General features: G+C 56.7%; 1 protein-coding gene across 1 annotated transcript; it reads right to left on the bottom strand.

The window, feature by feature from the left end:
- Positions 1 to 2,486: 2,486 nt before the first annotated feature.
- MATN1 (matrilin 1) lies at positions 2,487 to 11,577 on the bottom strand. Its single transcript, XM_035020201.1, has 8 exons — positions 11,484 to 11,577; positions 9,024 to 9,370; positions 6,577 to 6,799; positions 5,733 to 5,858; positions 4,849 to 5,265; positions 4,115 to 4,267; positions 3,198 to 3,278; positions 2,487 to 2,536 (listed from the first exon to the last, which is right to left on the bottom strand). Exons 1-8 carry the CDS (start codon positions 11,575 to 11,577, stop codon positions 2,487 to 2,489), a joined length of 1,491 nt encoding a protein of 496 aa, XP_034876092.1.
- Positions 11,578 to 22,328: the final 10,751 nt, after the last annotated feature.

Here is a 22,328-nt window from a genome sequence, read left to right as displayed (position 1 = left end):
GCTGCAGTGTCCCGAGGGACACTGGCCCCAGATGGGAACAAGGGAGGTGCTCAGTCACCGACAGGCTTGGATGTGTCCCTGAGTCTGGGAAACACCCCCTAGAAGGCAGCAATGATGCCAACTCCACTCAGGGTGCCAAGTGTGGGCGGGCCCGGTGCTGGGTGCCCCCACCCACCTCATTGACACCCCGCAGTACCTGAGAGGTGGTGCCAGAATCCTTTGTCTTGGATGTAGGTGGGGGACCCAGAGGGGTGAAGGGCCCCCACCAAGTTACCAGGCAGCTGAGGCATGGTCCTGGAACCCAGGATGGCCCCAGAACTGAGGAGCAAGAACGAGGACACCAAGGCCACCACGTGGGTCGGAGACAGAGGGGAAAGATCGGCTGAGTCAGGGCTCTCACATTGCATGGAACAGAAATGGGCTCAGCCACGTACGTCTCACTTCGGCGTGAGGGTTTCCTGGGTATCACGAACGGTCAAGGCAGGGAGTGTAGCCAGAATGGGACACCAGAGAGTGCCCTCCTGCGGCAGATGAAAAGTGGCTGCCAATTCTTCGTTGCTCTCTCCCCATGGAGAAGTGGAGTGTACCTCCCCGCCCCTTGCGTTTGGGCTGGCCTGAAACTGCTTTCATCAAGAAAATGCAGCAAAAGTCACGCCATGCCAATGTGGGGCCCCAGACCTAAAAAGCTTTCAGAAGCCCTGGGCTGCCAGGTAAGAAGTCTGGCTCCCCCGCCGGAGAGCCCCTGGGGACATACGTGGAGAGAGAAGTAAAGAGAGGCCGGGCCTTGCAGCCCCGTCTCCCCCCACAACGGTCACATCAGGGGGCTTTGGCGCAGGTGAGTGGGCCATGCTGGAGGCTCCAGCCTAGTCGAGACCCACACGAGTGTGACCCCAGCCGACTCCACATGGAGCAGAAGAACCACCCCACAAAGCCCAGCCAACGCACAGAACCATGACAGTAACAGGTGGTTGTTTTTGAGCCACTGAGTTTTGGTGGGTGCAGGGGTGTAATTCCGCCTGCTTAAACTGCCTCTAAGGAAGACCTCTCAGGATGGTCTGAGTCTCTCGTAAAAGCCTTTTACGGGCTCTCAAGTGTGACTCTAGTAGTAACACTAAAAATGCCCCATGATGCAGGAATGAGTTCAGCAAATCACCCAAGCTCCCACTCTGGGAGACGAGGGATTGAGAATGCAAGGGGCACTGCTCCAGAGGGGCCTGGGTGAGGCCAGCAGACCCCAGGTAGGCCTGAGGGGACATGGGGGTCAGGACACTTTCTCATGTGCTATCCCTGAGGTGGGGGGCTGCTGCCGTCTGTGCTGGGATGGAAGCGAAGCTGCTGACGCCCAAGGAGGGAACAGAGAGGACTCCAACATGGGTGTGGGGCTGGGGGGGGCACCTGGGGCCAGGGCCGGTGCGGCTGGGACCCTCCCAGCATCTCTAACTCACGCACATACACTCAGCCCACAGGCTCCTGTTACAACTTAAACCCACTCTTTTTCCCCAGCTGGGTGAGGGTGATAGGGCACTCTACTCTACTGTAAGTCTCTTAAGGGCAGGGACTGTGTCTGTCTCGTAGGCGACCATCTTCCCACTGCCTGCCATGGGCCTGTGCTCTGTGTTTGTCATCTGCATGCATGCATGCTTGAATGAATGAATGCCTGAATCGGCCTATCTGCTGTCATGGCTCTTCTTTTTCTTTGATGTCTTGCAGTCCTAGATACAAGTCCTATCTCTCCAGCTGATGCTTTGCTGAGCAAGTCATCTGAACACCCAGACACAGCTTCCCCGTGTGTATAATGAGGGCGTCTCAAGTCCACCGTGGGCAGGGCTGCTGGAGAAGGAAGGGAGAGCCTGTAAGGGCAGGACGACCGCACGCTGGATTCAGGGTAGCGGCCTTCACCACTATTCCCACCACTGTTGCCACCCTGCAGGGGCCCCCTGCACCCGCCGCCCTCACCAGGCCTTCGTCCGGCTCCCCGAATGACCACACTGCCTCTGGCCCCATTCAGGGCTTAAGTTAAATCATATTTAATTGTTTTTCAGAAGGGAATAGAAAAATCAGGAAAGAGATTCACAGCACTCGCAGTCAAGAAAGGGTTAACTAAAAAAAAAGGAATATATTAAGCTTTCAATTGAAAAAATGCAAACGCAGTCCCTCTCACACTCACCCCTGTGTTCTCACTCTCACACACGCATCCCTGCTCTAGATACACGCCTGCCCTCAGGCATGCACACACGCACACGCATGCTCCCAAACATAGCCACGCTCCTAACACATGTGCACATGCCCATGCACGCGCACACACACACACCCAGCAGGGCTGGCAGGATGGTGGGGGAGACCTGGTGCCCTCAGGGCCTGCCCCTCCCCCCCTCACTGAAATGGCAAAGCTAGACTACACTCGGGGCTCTAGGGGACACATGCAGGACTCGGCAGGCTGTGCTTGCGGTGGGAAGAGAGAGAGGCTGTGGCGGGGACAGGCAGCCTCAGACGACTCTGTTCTCCAGGACGGCCAGCCGCTTACTCACAGCTTCCAGTGGACTCACGGTTAAGGACAGGCGCAGGCTGACCAGAGCAGGGGGGTGATGGCTGTCCCACCTGCACTCGGGACCCCACTTCCTGTGTCCCCCACCTCCCAAGAGCCTCTCTTCCATGGGTTCTCTCACCCTATCTACAGCTTGCGTCCTCCCCAGTGTCACTGCCCTCAGAATGGTGCCTTCCCCAAAACGCGCTAGTTACAGTGTGCCCTGAAGGCCCAGCCCTGCCCAGTGGCAACTCAGGCCTGCTGGGTCCCCCACCTGGGCCCCCACCCCGTCCTGACAGAGCCAGGGGAGTTGTTCCAGGCCCAGCCTCATCTGAGTAGAGACTGGTATTCTTCGTGTCACTGAGAGCCTGAGAAAAGGGGAGGCCACAGGCTCCATGTTTTCCTGAGCATGGCTAGGACTCTGGATGTGTGTCCAGTCTCTAGATCTTGGCTTCTGCCTCAGTTTCTCTGTTTACCCTCTAGGAGCCTCTGCTTTTGACAGGATCAGTACGAAAGCCGGTGCCAGCCCATCTGTCCGGAGTCCAGCTTATCTCCAGCAGGAGGCAGAGTCCCACCTGGGACCCCACACACAAGTGGCGTGGCTCCCTCTCCCGCCCTGCAGTGCCCTGCCCCCCCCAATCCCCGCCCCTCAATGGCCTCTGGGAAAGGATATGCTTCCTGGTCAGGGCCTGCAGCATCCCCTCCACTTTGGTCTGGAATTTCACAATGGACTCGCAGGCACACGGGTCTTCCTCTGGAGTGGGCAGGAAGTAGGGAAAGAGAAAGGGAAGGTGAGTGGTGGTGTGGCGGGGGAGCGAGGAGCGGTCACAACCTAGGGCCAGGACTAGGGAGTCTTGGGGGAGTGCAGGGGGCCTGGGAGAGCTGAGAAGACAGAGACACGTGTAGGGTTCTGAGGCAGAACTCCCAGGAGTGATGGACGGGGAGACTCCGAATGTTCTCCAACCCCACAGAGCCCTGATAAAACCTCCAATACCAGCATCTCCGTGCTGGCCCCCACTGCATGCAGGGCACTGTTGCTAGGGGCCTCGGGGTCATCTTGGCGGCTCCATCCAACACTCTGGGTTGGAAGTCATTAATCATCCCATTTTACAAATAAAGAACCCGAGCAGTGAAACAACGGGATCCTGGCCAACAGCCAGTTCCTGCCAGAGCAAACGCACAAACTCAGGCATGTCTGACTCTGGAATCCATCCTCTCTACCACTGGGAGGATCGGGGGAGGCAGCAAGGTTCAAATCCTGGCGCCTCCAGTTATTAACGATTGTTCCACCCCTCTGGGCTCGGTTTTCCTGTCTGTAAAATGGGAATAATAATATTTCTACCAATTAGGACTGAATGATTTAATATTTGGAGAGTACTAACAACAGTGCCATTCATGTAATAAGCATTCAGCCTATGTTTGCTGGTTGCCAAAGTGAGACTGGCCAGCCCTCCTCCTGCTTCTGCCAACTCTTGTTGCCACCCCAGCTCCTGCTTCTCCCCACCCACATCCAGTTCCAGAATGGCTCCCCAGTCTCCCCCCGGAGCCCCACCCACCCCTCCCATCGATGCCATCCCTGGCCTCACTAACCCACGCAGATCTTATTCTGCAACCTCTTGCCAATCTGGTTGATGGTCTTGAAGTCAGCCGTGTAGAAGTAATGCTCTGCCACGGGCTCTGAGGCGATTTCCCTCAGCTCGTCCTCCACGGCGTTGCCCACACCCACAGCAAACATCTTAAAACCTGCCAAGAGGAACAAGATGAGTGACAGTGGTCATGGGGACAGGCAGCCGCAGCTGAGCTTCCTGGGCAATGCCCAGGCGATCAACACCAGACACCTCCTGGTGGCAGCTTCTGGAATTACAGGCACAGTGCCTAGGACAAAGACCTTGAGGAAACCAACATTCACTGAGGTTCTACCCTATGTCAGACCCGTACTGATTCTCTGGACCGGGAGCTTCGTAACCTCATACACCCCATGATCATCCATCTGGTGGCTATTATTATCCTCATTAAATAGGTGTTAAAAACAGAGACTCCGGCTTGTCCCAAAGTGGGGTTGCCTTCCAACAGTTGGTGTGTTCTGGGGAACATTCGACTGGAAAACCTCCAAACCCCACCTACAAAAGGACCATTGAAACAAGCTGCTTACTTTTCTGGGGCCTCCGTTTTCTCATCCCCGATAAGAAAGAGTTGGACAAACCCATCCCTCCTCATTCACATTGAACTTGGGTTTAGGGCACTAGTAACAGACAACCTATAGTCGAGCTGTTCCCTAGGTACTCCTGGCCATCAGTGGCGTTCAGGATCCAGGCATCACCTACCAAGTTCCTTGGCTTTCTTGGCGGCATCGTTAATGTAGTCCTGGCTCCGGCCATCAGTGAAGACAATGCCCACCTTCTGGGCCCCAGGCCTAGCCCCGCTGGACACAGTGAAGGAATTGTCAATGAGGTACTTGAGGGCAGCCCCGGTCATGGTGCCCTTCTCCATATATGACATGTTCCGCACAGCCGCCTTAATGTCCTTCTTCGTGTGGAAGCGGCCCAGCGGGAACTCCTGGCGCACAGAGCTCGAGTACTGCACTAGCCCCACCTGCGCCAGTTTGTCGGACACGTCCAGCGTGTCCACGATCTGATTGATGAACTTCTTCACCAGCTCAAAGTTCTCCGGCCGCACACTTTTGGATCCATCAATGAGGAAGACCAAGTCAGTGGCCGAACTGCCGCTGCTGCCGCTGCAGGCTAGGAAGGGTAGCAAGGAGAGGAGGTGAAGCTTAGGGACCAGTCGTTCACCCTGACCACTAGTCAGGAACCCATCACACACTGAACTCTGTACTGAGGATTATCCCAGCCCGTTTTGTCCTCAGAACTCCCTCTAGAAAGCCAAGGTTCCTGGCCTTGTTCTTTAGCGTTGGAAATGGAAGCTCCAAAGCCATTAAATCATACAACTCAGAAGGAGTGGCACCAAGAGTTGAACTCAAGACTGTGTAACTCCTTCCACCATACTAAACCCACCACCCACCGTGACAAAGAGGGACAGAAGTCAGAAGGTAACTTTCTGCAGACACCAAGTTCTAGGAGGCATCTATCACCTTTGCAGATTGATCCAGAAGCAAAGTGCAGAGAGGCTCGAATGGGCTTCCTAGAGAGTGGCCAAGCCGCCCCCCTCCCCACCCTCCCCAGGGCTTGCCTGTGTCCAGCCCACTGACCATTGCAGGTCTTGCCATCACTGTTCAAGGTGAAGCCCTCCCGACAGGCGCAGGTGTAGGAGCCCGGGGAGCTGAGGCACACCTGCTCACAGTCATGGTCTCCTGTGGCACACAGGTCTGACACCACTGTGGGGACAAGAAGACAACTCAGAATCTCACTGTCACAGGGCCTTGGACATCTCAGCCAGGGTGGCCCTTCAAACATTCAGGGAGACTGAGGCCGCCAACTGGGTGAGGTCTGAGCCCCAGACCCTCAGCCCAGGGCCGGAATCCCTGGCCCGCCCCATGCTGACTCTCAGCCCCGCCTCCCGCCCTATTCAGCCCCGTCCCGTCGTTAACTCAGCCCCGGACCTGTCCATCCCCGTCCGGCCCCGCCCTGGCCCGCCCCCGATGCAGACTCAGTCCCGCCCTGTCCAGCCCCACCCTGTCCAGCCCCGCCCCGATCGACTCTAGCCACGCCCTCACCCCCCCTCCCTGCCCCTGCCCCACCCCGACGCTCAGTCGGCCCTGTCCATCTCCGTCCGGTCCCGCCCTGGCCCGCTCTCCATGCAGACTCAGTCCCGCCCTGTCCAGCCCTCCGGTCCAGCCCCGCCCCGATGGGCTCTCTAGCCACGCCCCCATCCCGCCCTGCCCCTGCCCTGGCCCCGCCCCGTGGCCCTATCCATCCCTGTCCGCCCCGCCCCGGTCCCACCCCCGATGCGGACTCAGTCCCGCCCCGATGCTCTCCGTCACGCCACGCCCCGTCCAGCCACGCCCCCCGCTGCGGCCCCGCCCGGACGCCAGCACCCCCCACGCTCCGCCGAAGCGCCCCAGCCTTGTCCACCCCCTGGCCCTCCCGGCGCACCGCAGAAGGCCTCCTGGAACTTCTTGGACAGCTTCTCGATGACGCTGTAGCTCTCCACGTAGTCGACGTGCTCTTCCTGCGGCTCGCTGGCGATCTGCCGCAGCGTGGCCTTGTCCACGCGGCCCACGCCGATGGCAAACAGCTCAATGCCGCTGGCCCGGGCCCGTGCAGACACGTCTCGCACGCTGTCCTGGGGCCTCCCGTCCGTCACCACGATGGCCACCTAAGACACGCGGGGTGCGTGTGAGGACCAGGTCTCCCTCCCGCGCTGGGCTGGGCCGCTCAGCCCTCCAGTAAGCCCCCGGGGCCACTGGCAGAAGAGGACCCTGAGGCCCGAGAGGCAGAGTGGCTTGCGCAGGTCACACAGCTAGTCCACGGCGGGTGGATCTGATTCCCCGCCAGGGTTTTGCCCCAGGGAGGAGAACCTGACTCGCAGAAGAGGAGACAGGTTTCCTCTGACTGAAAGACATGGCTGAGGTGTTCTCCCATCTGACTAGCGCCTGTGGGTGTCTCCCCTCTCGGGGAGGCAGCTCTGTGATGATCTGAGGGCAGGACCATGTCTCCCTCCTCAGACTGGGGCCTCCGAGGACAGGTCCCAGCAAGTGTGCCCGACACCGTGCAGTTCTGCCCTTTGGCCAGCAGAGGGCGGGCGAGGCTAAAGAACGGCGGTTCTGCCTCCAGTCTGGCCATCCTTCCCCTGCAGGCCCTGAGTAGGGGCGGCCTTCCCACTTAGATGGCTCCCTCTTCTCCCTCCGTTCCCCAGGATGCTACATGCCCTTTCCGTAGGGGAGAACACTGTCTGCTCCCCTCCCCACCAGGCTCCCCTGTTTGTGCCCTGGGAAGGGAGACAGAGGGGACCCTGGCGCTAGGCCTAGCCCTTCCCACCCCGACCTGAGCTGAGCCTGCCCTGAAGCCAGGGTCCTCACAGCGCCTCTCTGCTTCTGACCTGGGTCTGCTTCTGATTCCTGGGTCCCCACCCTCGGACCCCGGTCCCCAAACCCCTGTCTTAGTGACCTGTAGTATGGTGGTTGGAAATGCGGCTCACCCTCCTGAGTCATCTAATGAGATGACTCATGGTCCGAGGCCAGGAAGGGGAAGATTATTTTTCATATCACTGCCCGGGACCCCCTGGGGAGTGATCTTGCACCATCCCTTCCCCACCAGAGGCCGAGGCTCACCTAGCTGAGACTGTCCACAGCCACAGGCTGCCACATTCCCCCGAGACCCACAGCCTTCTGCAACCCCGACTGTCCCCCTTTAATCCAGCCTTGGGACTTTGAACTCACCTTGTAGGGGCCTCCCACAGGTGGATTCCAGGCTGGACGCTCCAGGTCTGGGGGAGTTGGCACTCTCTGTCCTCACATGCCCACGCCAGGCCACTGGCCTGATGTGGACTGACACAAGTGACTGGGGTGTGACAGCTACGGACGTCACCACCATCCCCTTCACCACCTCTCTCTTATTAGGATCACCCCAGGTCACCACAGCCTCTCAAGGACCTCACGTCAGAGCTTGTAAAGGGCCCCCACAAAGGACAACCAACAGGCTGCCCTACAGGCCATTTCTTCGAGGGCTATAGTGGCCGGGATTGTGTGCTATTATCTCTAGACATCCCTACCACTTACTAACTGGGCAAGACACTTAAGCCTCCCATGCCTCAGTTTCCTCATCTGTAAAATGAGGATACCACCTCCAAGCAAGTTTGCATTCCTTCGGCGCTCATGTGTCAGGCATGTCCTGCATGGGGGTAAGAAAATACGTCCCCGGGGCCGAGGCCCTGGGCAGGTAAAGGGTGACTCCTTGGGGCCGTTGAGGGCTATGAAGGGGAGATGTGGGCGTCTGTGGGCAGACCACCGCGGAAGAGAACACCTGACCAGCCTCGCAGGCCCTGGGCTGAGTCCTGGGAAATCCCGCTGTGGGGACCAGGTCTGTGAAGTCCTCGGCACCCGGCCTGGAGTCCGTACTGACGTTGGCTTGCGGCGCATCATCTCATTTTTCTGAACCCCTGCCCTCAGAGGCTGATTAAATAAAACCTGAGCTAACCCTTCCGTGGGGCTTGGTAGGGCCAGCGCTGTTCTGAGCACTCTATGTTACAGACTCACAGAGTCCTCCCGACAGCCCCTCGAGAAAGTTGGTTTACTGTGGTTTTATGGGTGAAGGGACTGAGGCAAGGAGCTGCACGCGCTGCTCAGGGTGACGCAGCCAGTCCAGGGAGTGGGGGGCGTCTGGACTGCCTCACTCGGCCTCGGGGAGCCAAGTCCACCGAACTGAAATAATCGAGCTCTCACCAGACTGAGGTCCTGCGGTCAGAGGGTGGATAAAGATGGGTTCACATCCCAGCTCTGCCACTTGGCTTCGTTGGGTCTAAGACACAACTGTGAGCCGGTTTGGAGAATCCTGCAGGCGGTTCACAGCAGGACGCTGGCGGGGAAGGGCGGGACACGTACCTTGCTGATGTCGGGGGACCTGGCACGACTCCCCTCAGTGTCGCTGAAGGCTTTGGTGATGGCGAACTGGATGGCCAGGCCGGTCATGGTCCCCGTGGACAGCGGCTGGATGCGGCGCACGGCCTGGAGCAGCGAGGCCTTGGAGCCGTGGGCCCACAGCGGGAACTCCTGCTTCACGGCGCTGGCATAGTTGACCACGCCCACCTGGGTGGCATTGGGCCCCACATCCAGCGACTCAATGACCTGGGACAAGAACACCTTCACCTTCTCGAACTCCACAGGCCGCACACTGCGCGAGCTGTCCACCACAAACACCAGGTCCGTGGGCCGGGTCCGGCAGAGCTGCCCTGCGAGGGGACGGGAGGGAGAGGGCCAAGAGCAAGGGCAAATGTCAGGGGCTCCTTAGACCGAGACTGGAGGCCTCCGGCAGTGTAGACTGAAGCTGAGCCAGGCCGGGTAGGTCCTTCTGTCAGCATGTGGACACCCGGGCAACCCACTTGCCAAAGGCCCCCACAGCTCAGCCCCGTGGGAAAGACAGAGGCTCAAATCTCAGCCTCGGCTAAAATTAACAAGTCAGGAAGCGACAGATGTTGGTGGGGATGCGGAGAAAGGGGGTCCCTCCTACACTGTTGGTGGGAATGCAAGCTGGTGCAGCCACTCTGGAAAACAGTATGGAGGTTCCTCAAAAAGTTGAAAATAGAGCTACCCTATGACCCAGCAATTGCACTACTGGGTATTTACCCCAGAGATACAAATGTAGGGATCTGAAGGGGTACGTGCACCCCAATGTTTATAGCAGCAATGTCCACAATAGCCAAACTGTGGAAAGAGCCAAGGTGTCCATCGACAGATGAATGGATAAAGAAGATGTGGTATATATATACAATGGAATATTATGCAGCCATCAAAAAGAATGAGATCTTGCCATTTGCAATGACGTGGATGGAACTGGAGGGTGTGATGCTGAGCGAAATAAGTCAATCAGAGAAAGACATGTATCATATGACCTCACTGATATGAGGAATTCTTAATCTCAGGAAACAAACTGAGATTAAGATTAAGGCTGGTGCCCAGCCCTGTCCTGGCACCCTGCACGCACTGCTGCTCAGCCCTGATGGATCCTGTAAAGAGGGGATTGCTCAGAGAGGGGCAGTGAGTTGCCCGAGGCTGAGATTTTTTTTTTATTATGCTATGTTAATCACCATACATTACATCACTAGTTTTTGATGTAGTCTTCCATGATTCATTGTTTGCATATAACACCCAGTGCTCCATGCAGAACGTGCCCTCTTTAATACCCAGCACCAGGCTAACCCGTCCTCCCACCCCCTCCCCTCTAGAACCCTCAGTTCGTTTTTCAGAGTCCATAGTCTCTCATGGTTCGTCTCCCCCTCCGATTTCCCCCCCTTCATTCTTCCCCTCCTGTTATCTTCTTCTTCTTCTTCTTCTTCTTTTAACATATCCCTACAGAGGCACATCTTTCCAGACACCCCGGGCAGGCAGCACCATGTGCTGGAAAGTGCATGGAGCTGGAATGAAGCAGAGTGGTGTTTGAATCCCGGCTCAGCCCCGCTGTGGCCCTGGGCAGCTCACTGCACCTTTAGGAGCCTCAGTTTCTCATCTGTCCTGTGGGGAGAATAAAGCTCACTGCTTGGTACTGTCACTGTCCTGGCCCTGCAGCCAGGCGGGGCTCAGTACACAGGCCCTTCCCTCTGCGTCCCGGAACTGAGCAGAGCTGCTCCTAAGTGAGGATGCAGGAAGGCTCAGGAAAGGGAAGGGGTCCTGGGCCGTCCCAGCCCCCCAGCCACAGTGCCCTAGGTACCAGAGTTCCTCAAGGGACCTGAGGAATGACCTTGCAGCCGCACTCTGGTCCCTACTAGTTAAGCTACAAATGGGTAAACTGAGGTCCACAGAGGGTGAGGGAATTAGCCACACCATGGAGCAGTGGATCAGGAACCAAGAGAACTCCCTTCTCCAGCCTCAGTTTCCCCATCTGTACGGGATGAGCTGGGCATTCTGGGATTCAGTGCCCAAGGCTGAAGCTCTGGGAGTGGTACAGCAGGTAGGAGCCTACACCCAGGTATGCTGGAAGGGCTGGGGAAAGGGGGGTGGAGTCCTGGCCACCCCAGAGCTGCACTCGGCCCTGGGCCTGGTGCAGCTCCATCTTCTGTCCTCAGCGACCCACAAGACTGGCCCTGGCAGCATGCGTGGTCCCCGAGGGTGGCCTGGGAGCTGGGGAGCCCCAGGGAAGGCTCTGAGACTGCAGAGACAGGCCCACCCCTGTCCCTCAATGGAACAGACTGAGCGTCACCCCTGCTCTGGCCCTTACGCACGTCACCATTGCTGTCGGCCCCCGTGCCAGCCTGCTACCCCCCCCCCGGCCCACCCCAGGATCCCACCCAACCTCTGCTCATCTCGGGGCCCAGCCCCCTGTCCCCCACCTCCCGTGGACCCCCTCACCTCCGGCGTGGGGGGCGAGGCCCAGCGTGCACAGGGCCTGGAGCTGCAGCAACAGGCCCCACGTCACGAGGCTGGCGCCGGCGAGGAGCCTCATGGTTCCGGCAGCGCGGGCAGGAGCCGGCACAGTGCTGGGGGCCAGGGGGGTCCCGGGCTTATCAACCTCGCTGCCCAGCCTCCCAGCCAGGCGGCCCCCACTGACGTGGGGATGGCTGCCCGGGCCCCTAGCCCCCTTGGGGGGCGTGGCCCGGGCTGAATGGAGGTGTGTGTGCCCAGAGAGGGAGGGAGCCACCTGGCCTGGGCTCAAGAGGCCCCTCCGACCACAAGGGCTCCTTTGCCTGCAGAAGCAGCCCGGGCTGCAGCCGGAACTCAGGAAATCTCAGGTGGGTGGAGGGTGGCTCCTCCAGGGGTTGGAGCGGGCCCTGACCCAAAGCTGCCACTCCGAGCCCAGGGAAAGCCCAGCCCAGGAGCCTCAAGCCCCAGCCCAGCCCTGCACCCTCACCCCACACCGCGCCGCTTCGCTCACCTGCATCCATTTCCTCATCCAGCCCTGACCCTGCTCCGCCTCGGCTGTCCCCTACCTCTCCACCTTCTCCCTGCTGGGCACCTTCACCTGGGGTCTCCAAGGTGCCCTCCGGACCTTTGTACAGGCCGGGTCACCCGCCCCCAACGCCCTTCCCTCCCATTCACTCTCTGCCTAACAGAATCTTTCAAGATCATCGTTGGAAATGACCTGTGTGCTCAGGGCGGTAGAGAGGACAGTCAGGAGCAAAGACTTGAAGCCAGATTACCTGGGTTTGCTAGATGCTACCTGTGTGACCGTGGGCCAGTCACTTCACCTCTCTGAGCCTACCTTCTAAGGTGGATGAGAGGAGCAGGGTTCTATGAATCGTCTCATTTAATTCCCTTGACAACCCCGTGATGCAGCTACTATTATGATCCCCATTTTCCAGAAGAACTGAAAAACAGAGAGATGAAGTAACTTGTCGGAAGTCACACCGCTAAGAAGTACCATTGCTGGGGCACCTAGGTGGCTCAGTCCATTAAGTGTCCGACACTCGGTTTCGGCTCAGGTCATGATCTCAGGGTCGTGGGATCGAGCCCTGAGATGGGCTCCGTGCTCAGTGGGGCGTCTGCTTGAGATTCTCTTTGTCGCTCTCACCTTGCCCCTCCTCCCCATGCCCCCTCACACGTGTGCACGTATGCTATTTCTCTCTCTAAAATAAATAAATAAATATTTTTTTTAAAAAAGTATCATTGCCAGAACAGGGCCCCAGGCCAGTGCTGTCAGCCACCCTGCTTGCTTGGGTGGAGCTTGGTGGAGCTGCCTCTCTCCCCTGCTCCTCCAGGATTAGGACCCCTTTCCCGTGCTTCCATCACTGTGTGTCTCACCCAGGAGCTGGTAAGAGTCTGACTGATTCATCCCTGCATCTGGGCCCAGCCCAGGGTCTGCACCGGAAGGCAAAAATAAAGGCTTATAAGTAAAGGAACATCACCAGGAATGGCCCCTGCTGCTGCAAGGAGGTCTGGTAATATGGAAAGAGCATGGGCTTGGCCAACTGAGAGACCCAGGTTCAGATCTCCATCTGTGGCTGAACAGCTGTGTGACCTAGAGCTGCTAACGTAACCTCTCTGAGCCTCGACTTGTTATCATGCAGTGGGAATGGTAGTTCTTGCCTTGCCTGCCTCACTGGGACCGTGTGAGGAGGCAGTGAGAAGACAGAAGGGGAGATGGGGGTCAAAGGATTATCATCTTTCCAGCAGACAGGATCGTTAACATTTAAGACCTGTGTGCCTCACCCTGTATGAGTTATGCCTTAAAAAGAAATGTACAGACTTTTTTTTTTTAAGTGACCCAACCAATAGTCTCACAATCTTCAGCGACAATGGCAACCATGCTCTCTTACTGTGTCTCCTTGTTTTCCAAACAAACCTGTGAGGTCAGCAGCTCCAAGGGCATCAGCCCATTTGTCATATGAGACAACTGAGGCCCAGAGAAGTCCATGACTTGCCTGAAGCCACCAGCCAGTTAGGGGCGGAGCCCAGCCTGGAACTCAGGCCTCATCCCTCTTTGCCCCCGGTTTAGAGAAGGAGGAAGCAAACAGCATTTCCCTCTGACATTTCCCACGTAGATTTCATTTATTCGTATCATTCATAGCCGTCCCCAGCTCCAAACGCTAGTCAAGGCTGCCGGTCCCTTATCCCTCTACAACTTTTAAGCATAATTCTTTTTTCCAAAGACACTGCAGGGCAAAACAACGGCAGTGCCTCTCACTTCCCAAAATTGGGTCATAAATGTGTTAGCTGCCTCCCACTGGCCATCAGCTCCCTCCGAGCTGGGGGGTGGGGCGGGGGGCGTCTGGCCCGACTCAGCCGCCACTGACCCTCAGGACCCGGCACGACGCCGGAACAGGGTATCTGGTCAGCAAATGAAGAAATACATTGAAAGAAGCAACAGGTAACAAACGGGTTGCATTTCCTGGGGAACCGACCAGGGTCAGGCTGGGGTCTGCAGTGGTGGCCGTGGCCCACTGGAGCTGCCTGAGGAGAACGTGATCCGCAGCCTCCTGGCCCCGCGTCCCCTCCCCGATGCACGGGACCGCGGCCGGAGCTCGGGGTACACGGCTCTCTTGGCCAGGCCAGCAGCTGGGCCCATGAAACAGCTCTTTCAGCCCCGAGTCTGAATGGCCGTTCTATGGGCTCCTCCAAGGAACACAGGCGCCTTTTCCGTGTCACCCATCTGCTCATTAGCAGGGCCACAGAAATGGGCCACAGGTAAGTTTTCAGGAGCAGAGATAGGTTCCCCTCCCCAAAGGGGGCAGCTTTCACATTCCACAGCGGGAGCAAGGGCTTAGAGGGAGGAAGTTCAGCCTATACATTGAGGAAAGAAAATAAATATTTGTGTTTTCAAAATGTGAAGCATTTTTCCCCCCAGGAATGAAAATCGGGAACAGTGTGTCCGGTATGAACCAGAGGAAAAAAAGGCTCGCAAGTCAGACAGGCAGCCGTGAAGGGCTCCTGCTGTTCCCTCTCCTTGTTTTCACACACCTCGGGTTTCCAGAAACTTAAAGCCTTTAGTGTTTTGTCCGAGAGAGCGCCTTGGCACTAAAGCGAGGGGCCCCGGGCAGGCAGTTCCGTGGCAAGGGGCGCAGGGCTCCCCTCCCGCGCCCCCAGGACTCCACTCCTTTCCTGAAGAGCAAACCTGGTTATCGCGCGCTCCTCCTCCCTCCTTCCCCCCGCCAACCTCGCAGTTTGGCTGGATCCACACATACCTTTACTCTTATTTATTTACTCTGTCTCTTTAATTAACTCTAAACCAACCAACTCACTTGGTGAAAAACACTCTCCTCCTCCTCCTAAGAAGTAACAGCCGTGAAATCTCTGGGTTGCTGTACCATTTATAAAGGTATTCCAATGTGCCTTCCAGATACATTCGAAATTAATTAAATTTGACCTCTGCATCCGCACATCACCGAAAATTACCTCGTGTTCTGCCAGTGGCACGCATGCCAGACTTTGAGGAATCCTGTGAAGGGCAAAGCTCCGGAATCAGACACAGCCCGGGTGGGAGTCCCTGTTGCTTCACCCGCCGGCTGCGCGTGACTTCGGGTGAACCCCCTCACCGTTCTCTCTTCTGCTTCAGGTCTGCAAAGTTGGAACCTCAGCGCCCACGTCACAGGACGGTTGAGAATGACATGGATGAACGCTGCATCCACGTCTCTTGTTTCTGCCTAGCCTTCTTGTATCGGTCAGAAGAGAACAGGCTAAGTTGCGGTAACAAGTAAGCCCTTGGATGGCAGTGGCTTAGCACAAGGGCGTGTTTCTCTCTCATGACACAGCCCAGTGCTAGACACGGGCCCCCCTGCGCAGGCTCTTCCCAAAGCCACCTCCATCTGACTAGCCCATCATTTCCAAGTCCTCTGTCTCTGGCCGCATGAACGTGACGGAGACAGCAAGCGTCCCTCTTCATGCCCTCTGATAAGGAATACACATCACCTGGCTCTGCCTAGAAGCCCAGGAGTAGGACATGGGTATTTAGTGTCACCCTTCCCAAGTGAAAAAAAAAAAATCTTCTGTTGGCCCCACCTCACTTCTAGATGAAAATTCAGATTCAACTGGGCATTCAAGCCTTCTCACAATCCGTTTCTTGCCACCTTTTCCGGGCCATTCCAGTCTCCCTTCCGTCCCCTCTCTGCCTCCCCCGCTCTGTCCCCTCTTTTCTGTGGCACTGAGCAAAGCATACTTTTGCCTTCACTGCAGCAAATTCCACTTCAGGTTTTACTGACTGGTGCTCTTGGTTCTTGCCCCGTGAGCCCGTGGGGGCCTCCCAGGTAGAACCTCTGCTTTTTGCACTGGCACATTATCCCAGTCTGTGCTCAATAAATGGCGACTCATTTTGCTATGGGGGAAGCCTAAAACCTTGACTCCTGGGCTCTGAAGGAAACCCAGAGGTCATCTAGAGCAGTAGATCCAGCCTGGCCACTGCCAGACTCACCTGGAGACGCCTGTCAAAAATAGAGTCCCCCCCATGTTGGTGCCTTCTTGGGGCCAGAGGGCCCGCCCCCACCCCTAGGGGCAGCTGTGGAGCTTTCCATGGGGAATGGCTCCCACTGTCCAGCACGCCGGCAAGAGGAATGAGCGTTTGGAGGGGAGGCTTAGGTTTAGCGCTGGGAACCACGGCAGAGCCAGTTGGTGCCTGTCCCACGCCCCTCAGCCCACCTGCGTGTGCACCTCCAGCTGCTGCAGGCAGCCTGGGGAGTGCACGTCCCCAGAGCAGCCCTCAGCCAGTGAGGGAGAGGAGCCGGGGACACACAGCTTCCCCGTTCCCCGCTGGACAATTCTGGCATGGACTCCATGCGGTTCCTTGGAGGGTCCCATGCAGGAGGCAACCCGTTTATCAATGCACTTCTTATTGGCTTGTATCCCCTCCCGGTCTCGCTTCCCCTCTCATTATATTTCCTGGGGCCACCGCCCAAATAAACTACTCGCTCCCAAGTTCTTGTCCCAGGAGCTGCTTTGGGGAGCATTTTAAACGCAGCTAAGGCAAAGCTTTCCCAGGTGTGGGAGACCAAGACAAGGATGTGCTTGGGGCCCTTCTGGGGGTGGGGGAGAATAGGCCTCTGACAGGTGGGGCAGGGGAGGGGAGGGAAGAGAGAAGAGGCCTCTGACAGGCAGGGCAGGCGAGGGGAGGGAAGAGAGATGCCCGTTTCGGACCCTGAGGCCAGCCAGGATCTGCGGGCTCTGAGCAGAATCCTCACCTACCTGCATTTATGGGCTTTTCTCTGTTTTATCCTTCCTTTAGTTACCCACAAACTATCAGTAGAGATCGGTTAAGATTTTTCAAAAGAAAAATAGATTCCCAGGGTCCATCCCAGACCCAGTGAATCTGCATTTCAGAGCTCTCTAGGCAGTCCTGATGTAACTAAACCACAGTCTCATAACATAAACCTAAACTCTCTGTCTTGGAAAGCTGTTGTCCAGCCTACAGAGGGACACCTGTTGGAAGGGAGCTTGCTATCCCCCAGGGCGTTCCATCCAGCTCAGAGAGCAGGCAGATCTCCTGTGTCCCAAGTTCGCTGACCTGAAAGATCATGGTCGGGGCCCCACTGAGGAAACATCCTCATTTCCTACCACCATCTTTAACAGCACGTGGATTTTGGTTCCTTAACCCGCCTGTTGCCAGCTCCCAGGGCATTTTGATTTGTCTCCCTCCCTCCTAAAGATTTGAGCTCTGAATTTAATATAATCCTCCAGCTCACAGAACAGAATATATTTTCTCCTCCATTTTCCAGGCTACCTCACCTCTCTTCATGCTGCCTGAAGTCCCTGCTGTTTTCCCCTCGACTTCAAAACGGAGCCACTGGAGACCGAAGATGTGCGACCGGTGTTCGACTCACCTGTTTCATCCTTCAGCGTCAAAACTCTGAATCTACACTGACCGTGACCTAAGACCTTCAAGACTGTTGGCTCTGTGGCCACTTAGCGGTTTAAGGAAGGAAAAATAAACTTCCTCCAAGTTGGGCAAGAGTGGTACCTTCATTTTCTATTGCTATATAACGAGTTAGCACAAATGTATGACCTCAGAGTTCCTGTAGGTCAGAAATCTGGGCACCACTAAAGTGGATTCTCTGCTTAGTGCCTCACGAGGCTGAAGTCATGACGTTGGCTGGGCCTCGTTTTTCGGGAACTCAGGATCCTCTTTCTAGCTCACACAGCAGTTGGCAGAATTCAGTTCCTTGCAGTAGTCAGACTGGACCCCCTCCTCCACCCCCATCCCCTGCTGGCTGTTAACCAGGGGCTACTCTCAGCAGCTTGTCATGTGGTCTCCTCCCAGGCCCACTCCAGCTTCAAATCTCCCCCATGCAGAGCACCGTCTTCAGGAGGAGCCCGGTCCCCTTTAGGGATCACCTGATTAGGCCAGGCTCACCCAAGGTAATCTCCCTTTCTTAAAGTCTGCTGTGCCCCGAAACATAATCTAATCACAGGAGTGACTCTCCCATCAATTTCACGGGCTCCACTCAGACCCAGAGAGAAAGAGAGACACGAGGTCATTGGAGGCCATCCTAGAGTTCTGCCTAGCTCAGGTGGTCTAGACCAGTGTAGAATGAGGGAGGGCAGGAAGGAGGGAGGAGGGCAGGACACAGAGAAGGAAATAAGGCACTCTTCAGTTTGGGGAAAGTTGCTTCAGGGTCAGTATGGGAAGGACTAGGTGTTAACTAACTTACCCAAGTGACAGCCTAGTAGTTAGTCTCATAATTTGGTCTCCAGGCCCTTCCCTCCGTGGTGCCTTCGGTGATGAAGGAGGGTGGGAAAAGTGCCCCATGGAGTTTGATGACCGGGGAGCAAGGTCTGGCGCTGTTCTTGCTCGTGCAGTGACTACAGGCACCGAGGAGTATTTTAGTGTTGAAGCTGTTCCCCCTACCAGCCTTCCTAAGGATGTCCAATGCCCGAGACATTTAAACCTTTCCTTCCCCCGCCTCCCCGAGATACCCGAAGTCACCTCCCCGGGAAGAGGGGCCGGGAAGGTGAGGAGTAAGATTCCTGGCATGTTCTTTTTTCTTCCTATGGCCCACCCAAAGTGCTTGAGAATAACTTGGCTTTTCCCAAAGCCCTCAGTTAGGAATTCAGTTCCACCGACTATAAAATTTCAGCAAGTTGGTCAAGGTCAAGGCTGACTGTATTCGTGATGTTGTAAGCTCAGAATGGTCATCACAGGTGAGACTCCGGGCTGGAGTCACCCCCTGACATGCGGCCCCATCTCCAGGTCTTTGCCCAGGGTGTCTCTCTGCCTGGGTTGTTCCCCCAGCACGTGGAACAGAGGAAGCTGAAAGCCAGCGTCCTGCCTGACCAGCTGGGCCACTGAGGTTGACCAGATGGACTCTGTTTATTTAGGGCCATGGCTCCCCTGTGCTGGCCACTCTCTGCCGAGCCCACTGCCTATCAGGGCGCTCTTGGTGGCTAATTAGGCAGGCTTCCTCCTAGAGCACCAGGAAACTGGAATGTGAGCACGGGCTCCCAGAGAGCCCATCCAGGCAGATAGTGGACAGAGACCCGCAGCAGATGCTGCTTCTACCCACAGCAGAGGCTCCAGCACCACCCAGAGAAATCCAAGGTGGGCCCAAGGGCGGATCGTCCTCTCCCTTTAACCTGGGAACTGCTTTCCTCAACATTTTTCATTGCAAACTGGGGACATTCTCAGAGTGCCTAAGTGGATATGAATCTGGTCTCCCCAAAAGTGTGAAGGGACCCCACAAAGTGGAGAACTTGCTGTAAGCACAGGGCAAGGGTTCTTCATCAGCAAAGTGGGCATACTCATCCCCACACCCCCGGCTGCTGAGGGGTAGCTGCGTGCCCATCCTGTCCATGGTCCCTTTGGGACACACCACTGCGTATGAGGCCTCTCATATGTCCATCAGGCCTCGAACATGCTGCCTTGGTCATGGGCCCTACAAGCAGTCAGACCAGGTGGGAAGCCAGAGGCTAGACAGGGCAAGGAGGCAAGGGCGTTCATCCGAGGATACATCTAGGGTGGCCAGAGGTCAGCATTATGTCCCACGATGGGTTAACACCTCCATGAACCTTGGTGACACCCCACCCACATGACATCCCCCCAATACATCCACAGATGACACTCACATCCCAATCTCCCTCCTTCCTCTATCTCCTGACCTCCAGACCTATAGACATAGGTGTCCCTGAGCTCCTGCCCCATGCGTCCCCCAAGGTAGCACAAATGCAAACAAAACTCAAGGCATCCTCTTTTGCTCCCTGTCCTGTGTCCTCAGCTCAAAGCTGGGCACCACCTTCTCATATGTTCTCCAAACATAAGCACCAGCCTTGACCCTCCCTTTTCCTCACTTCTATGTCCAGGCCCTTTGGATCCTGCTTCCCAAATGCCTCTTGAATCTACCCAGCCCCATGGCCACTGCCTGAGTTCATGCCCCCAGCCTCCCTCCCCTGGACCACGCCCCCATCCGCCTTCTGTCTGGGTCCTGCATCCTCGATGCACCCCTGTCCTCCACCACAAGCGGCACCAGGGCTCTTGACCCAGGCCTGTCCTCAGCATCAAGTGCACAATGATGGTTATACATCAGTCCCTATCTTCAAGGGGCTTTCCAAGCTTCTAAAATCATGTCCTCGTCAGGTGGATGCAGTAGGCTGGAAAGGACCAGGGGGACAAGCTCAGACTCCGGTCAGGCCTGTTGGAGTCAAATTCAGCTTTGCCCTCCAACTGATCATGACTTTGGGCGAGTGATTTGCCAGCTCTGAGCCTCAGGACTAATCATCACATAGCACCTGCCACATGGGGCCCCGGGGGGAGAGTCCCAGAGATGACACTGAAGTCTACTCAGTAACAGGGGAATGTTCCAGCTACCATCACAGTCCTGAGAAACCGACGCTCCTGCTCCGGGACCCGGATTTGATTTTGCTGACCCTCCTGCCCTGGGAGAAACATCCGTGCACGGGCGCCCCTCACCTGCCCAGCCTGTGCTCAGCCCACTCCTTCCTGGGGCTGGCTCCTTTCCGGGCCCTCCAGCTCAGACAGGCCCTCTCAGTGGGTCCCAGCTCAGCCCTGTCAAAGGACCCCTGTGTGAGTCTCAAATGGGGCATTGATAGGGCCGTAGTGAGGGCTGCCCAGCCGACGGCGGGCTGGCTTGGCTTGGCCAGGCCACACAACTTCCCCAAACCCAGCTATTTCCTGTTTCTCGGGCCAGCCCCTCCGGGCCGCCTGGCCACAGGGCACAATCCTGCTATACATCTCTGCCTGAGCCTTGGCTTCCGGCCAGGAGGGATGGGGTGGGGGGAGGTGTCACTTCAACTGGTCCTCAGGACACACAGCCAATGCCGTCCATCTCTATCAGAGCCTCACTTGATCAGTTCCTTGGGGATCTGACAAAGAGTGATAAAAGCCATAAATAAATCTGCTCCCCTGAGAAAAGCTGACAACCCCAGAAGGTTGGTAACTCCTTCCTCAGCCCTCTTGTGGCTCCCTGCCTCTGATCTCATCCTTTCTAGAGCCTGACCCTGTACTCCCCTGCCCAAACCCTTCAGGGACTCCCCCATCCCAAGATAAGTCCCTGCTCCTGGGTGCAACATTCAAGGCCCCGTTAATACTGGGGACCAAGCCCAGCTCACACTTCCCAGGGCTCTCTGCTGACTTCACTCAGGCAGGTCCTTAGCAGCTCAGCCTTGGAGGACAAAGGCCAGAGGTGGAGACCCCAGAGAGAAAGAGATTATTGAAGAATTTGATTCCTAGGTCTAACCATGCCTAAAGCCAGAAATCTCTGGACTTGTCATTTATGGGAGCCAAGAAATACCACAACCACCTTTCTTTTTTTTTTTTTTTTTAATTAATTTGGCTCATGAAGATTTCTGTTACTTGCAACCATCTCCTTCCTGCAAATGCCCTTCTTGGCTGAAGTGAGCCAGGGTGGGCTTGCGGCCAAAGGACAGTAATGAATGCAGAGGCCCCACCACCTCGCCAGGCTCCCCATCCCCACGTGCAGCCACAGTGACCTACCTACCCCAGCTCCTCTCCCCATCTCTGCAGGGGCCCTCTGCATCCTTCCCCCCTTTGCTTACCGCTGCCCGCTCATCCTTCCAACTCCGCTTGGTGAAAGGTCCTCCAAGAAGCCTTTGCTGACTGTAGGGGTCTCTGGGACTTTCCTTATCGTGGTGTTGGCCACGGGCTCTCATAATCACTTATGGATCTGTCTTCCCCCTCTCCAGACTGCGGGTAACTGGAGGCAAGTCTGACCCATTACAGTCACCCCCCATACCCAGCACAGGACCTGACTCCAGGTTGGCACCCTCCAGGTGAGTGGGCTTCACACCTTCTCTGGGGAGACATCTGGGTACTTAAGTGGTCCATGACTTATGATCAGAAACAGTGCTGGGTCACCCCCCGTGAGTTTCTGGACTGAATAAATGCTGAGTATGGGTGTGGGTGTGGGGGGGGGGTGTGCGTGTGTGTGTTCACGTTTTTCGGGAAATGGATGCAGAGCTCCCAGCCCTGCCTACACATTTTAAGAACCACATCAGCCAAAGTGAAGCGTGGTGCTGCTTTATTGAAACTTCTTCCCCGTCACACACAAAGCAATTAAACAAGGGGGTGCTGGCGGGGAGCCTCTTACACAGCCCTCTGCCTCTGAACCCCCCTCTCAGACCCCAAAGAACCTGCCTCCATAGCCCTATTATCTCCACCTTGGGATCAGCTCCCTCAGGAACCCCAGCCCACAGAGAAACAGGCGAAAGAGGGGGTGTTGGGACCCAAACCTTCCCTTCTGCCACCACCGCCACGAGCGCCCACAAAGAGTTTGCCGGCTTTGATTGAACTAACACGTGGCT

Source organism: Mirounga leonina, unplaced genomic scaffold, assembly GCF_011800145.1.
Source record: "Mirounga leonina isolate KUSES-001 unplaced genomic scaffold, KU_Mleo_1.0 Mir_173, whole genome shotgun sequence".
NCBI lineage: Eukaryota > Metazoa > Chordata > Mammalia > Carnivora > Phocidae > Mirounga > Mirounga leonina.
Note: the sequence above shows the minus strand (reverse complement) of the source record. Positions and strands in the feature narration are given on the sequence as shown.

Bases quoted from the DNA above. Each gene is read 5' to 3' on its own strand.
- MATN1 (XM_035020201.1), bottom strand. From the start codon at position 11,577: ATGAGGCTCCTCGCCGGCGCCAGCCTCGTGACGTGGGGCCTGTTGCTG. The intron at 4,268-4,848 runs GTAGGTGATGCC...TCCTCTTGGCAG, and splicing joins CAAGAAAGCCAAGGAACTTG to GTTTTAAGATGTTTGCTGTG. The intron at 2,537-3,197 runs ATATCCTTTCCC...CCGTGAGTCCAC, and splicing joins GCAGGCCCTGACCAGGAAGC to TGGAAGCTGTGAGTAAGCGG.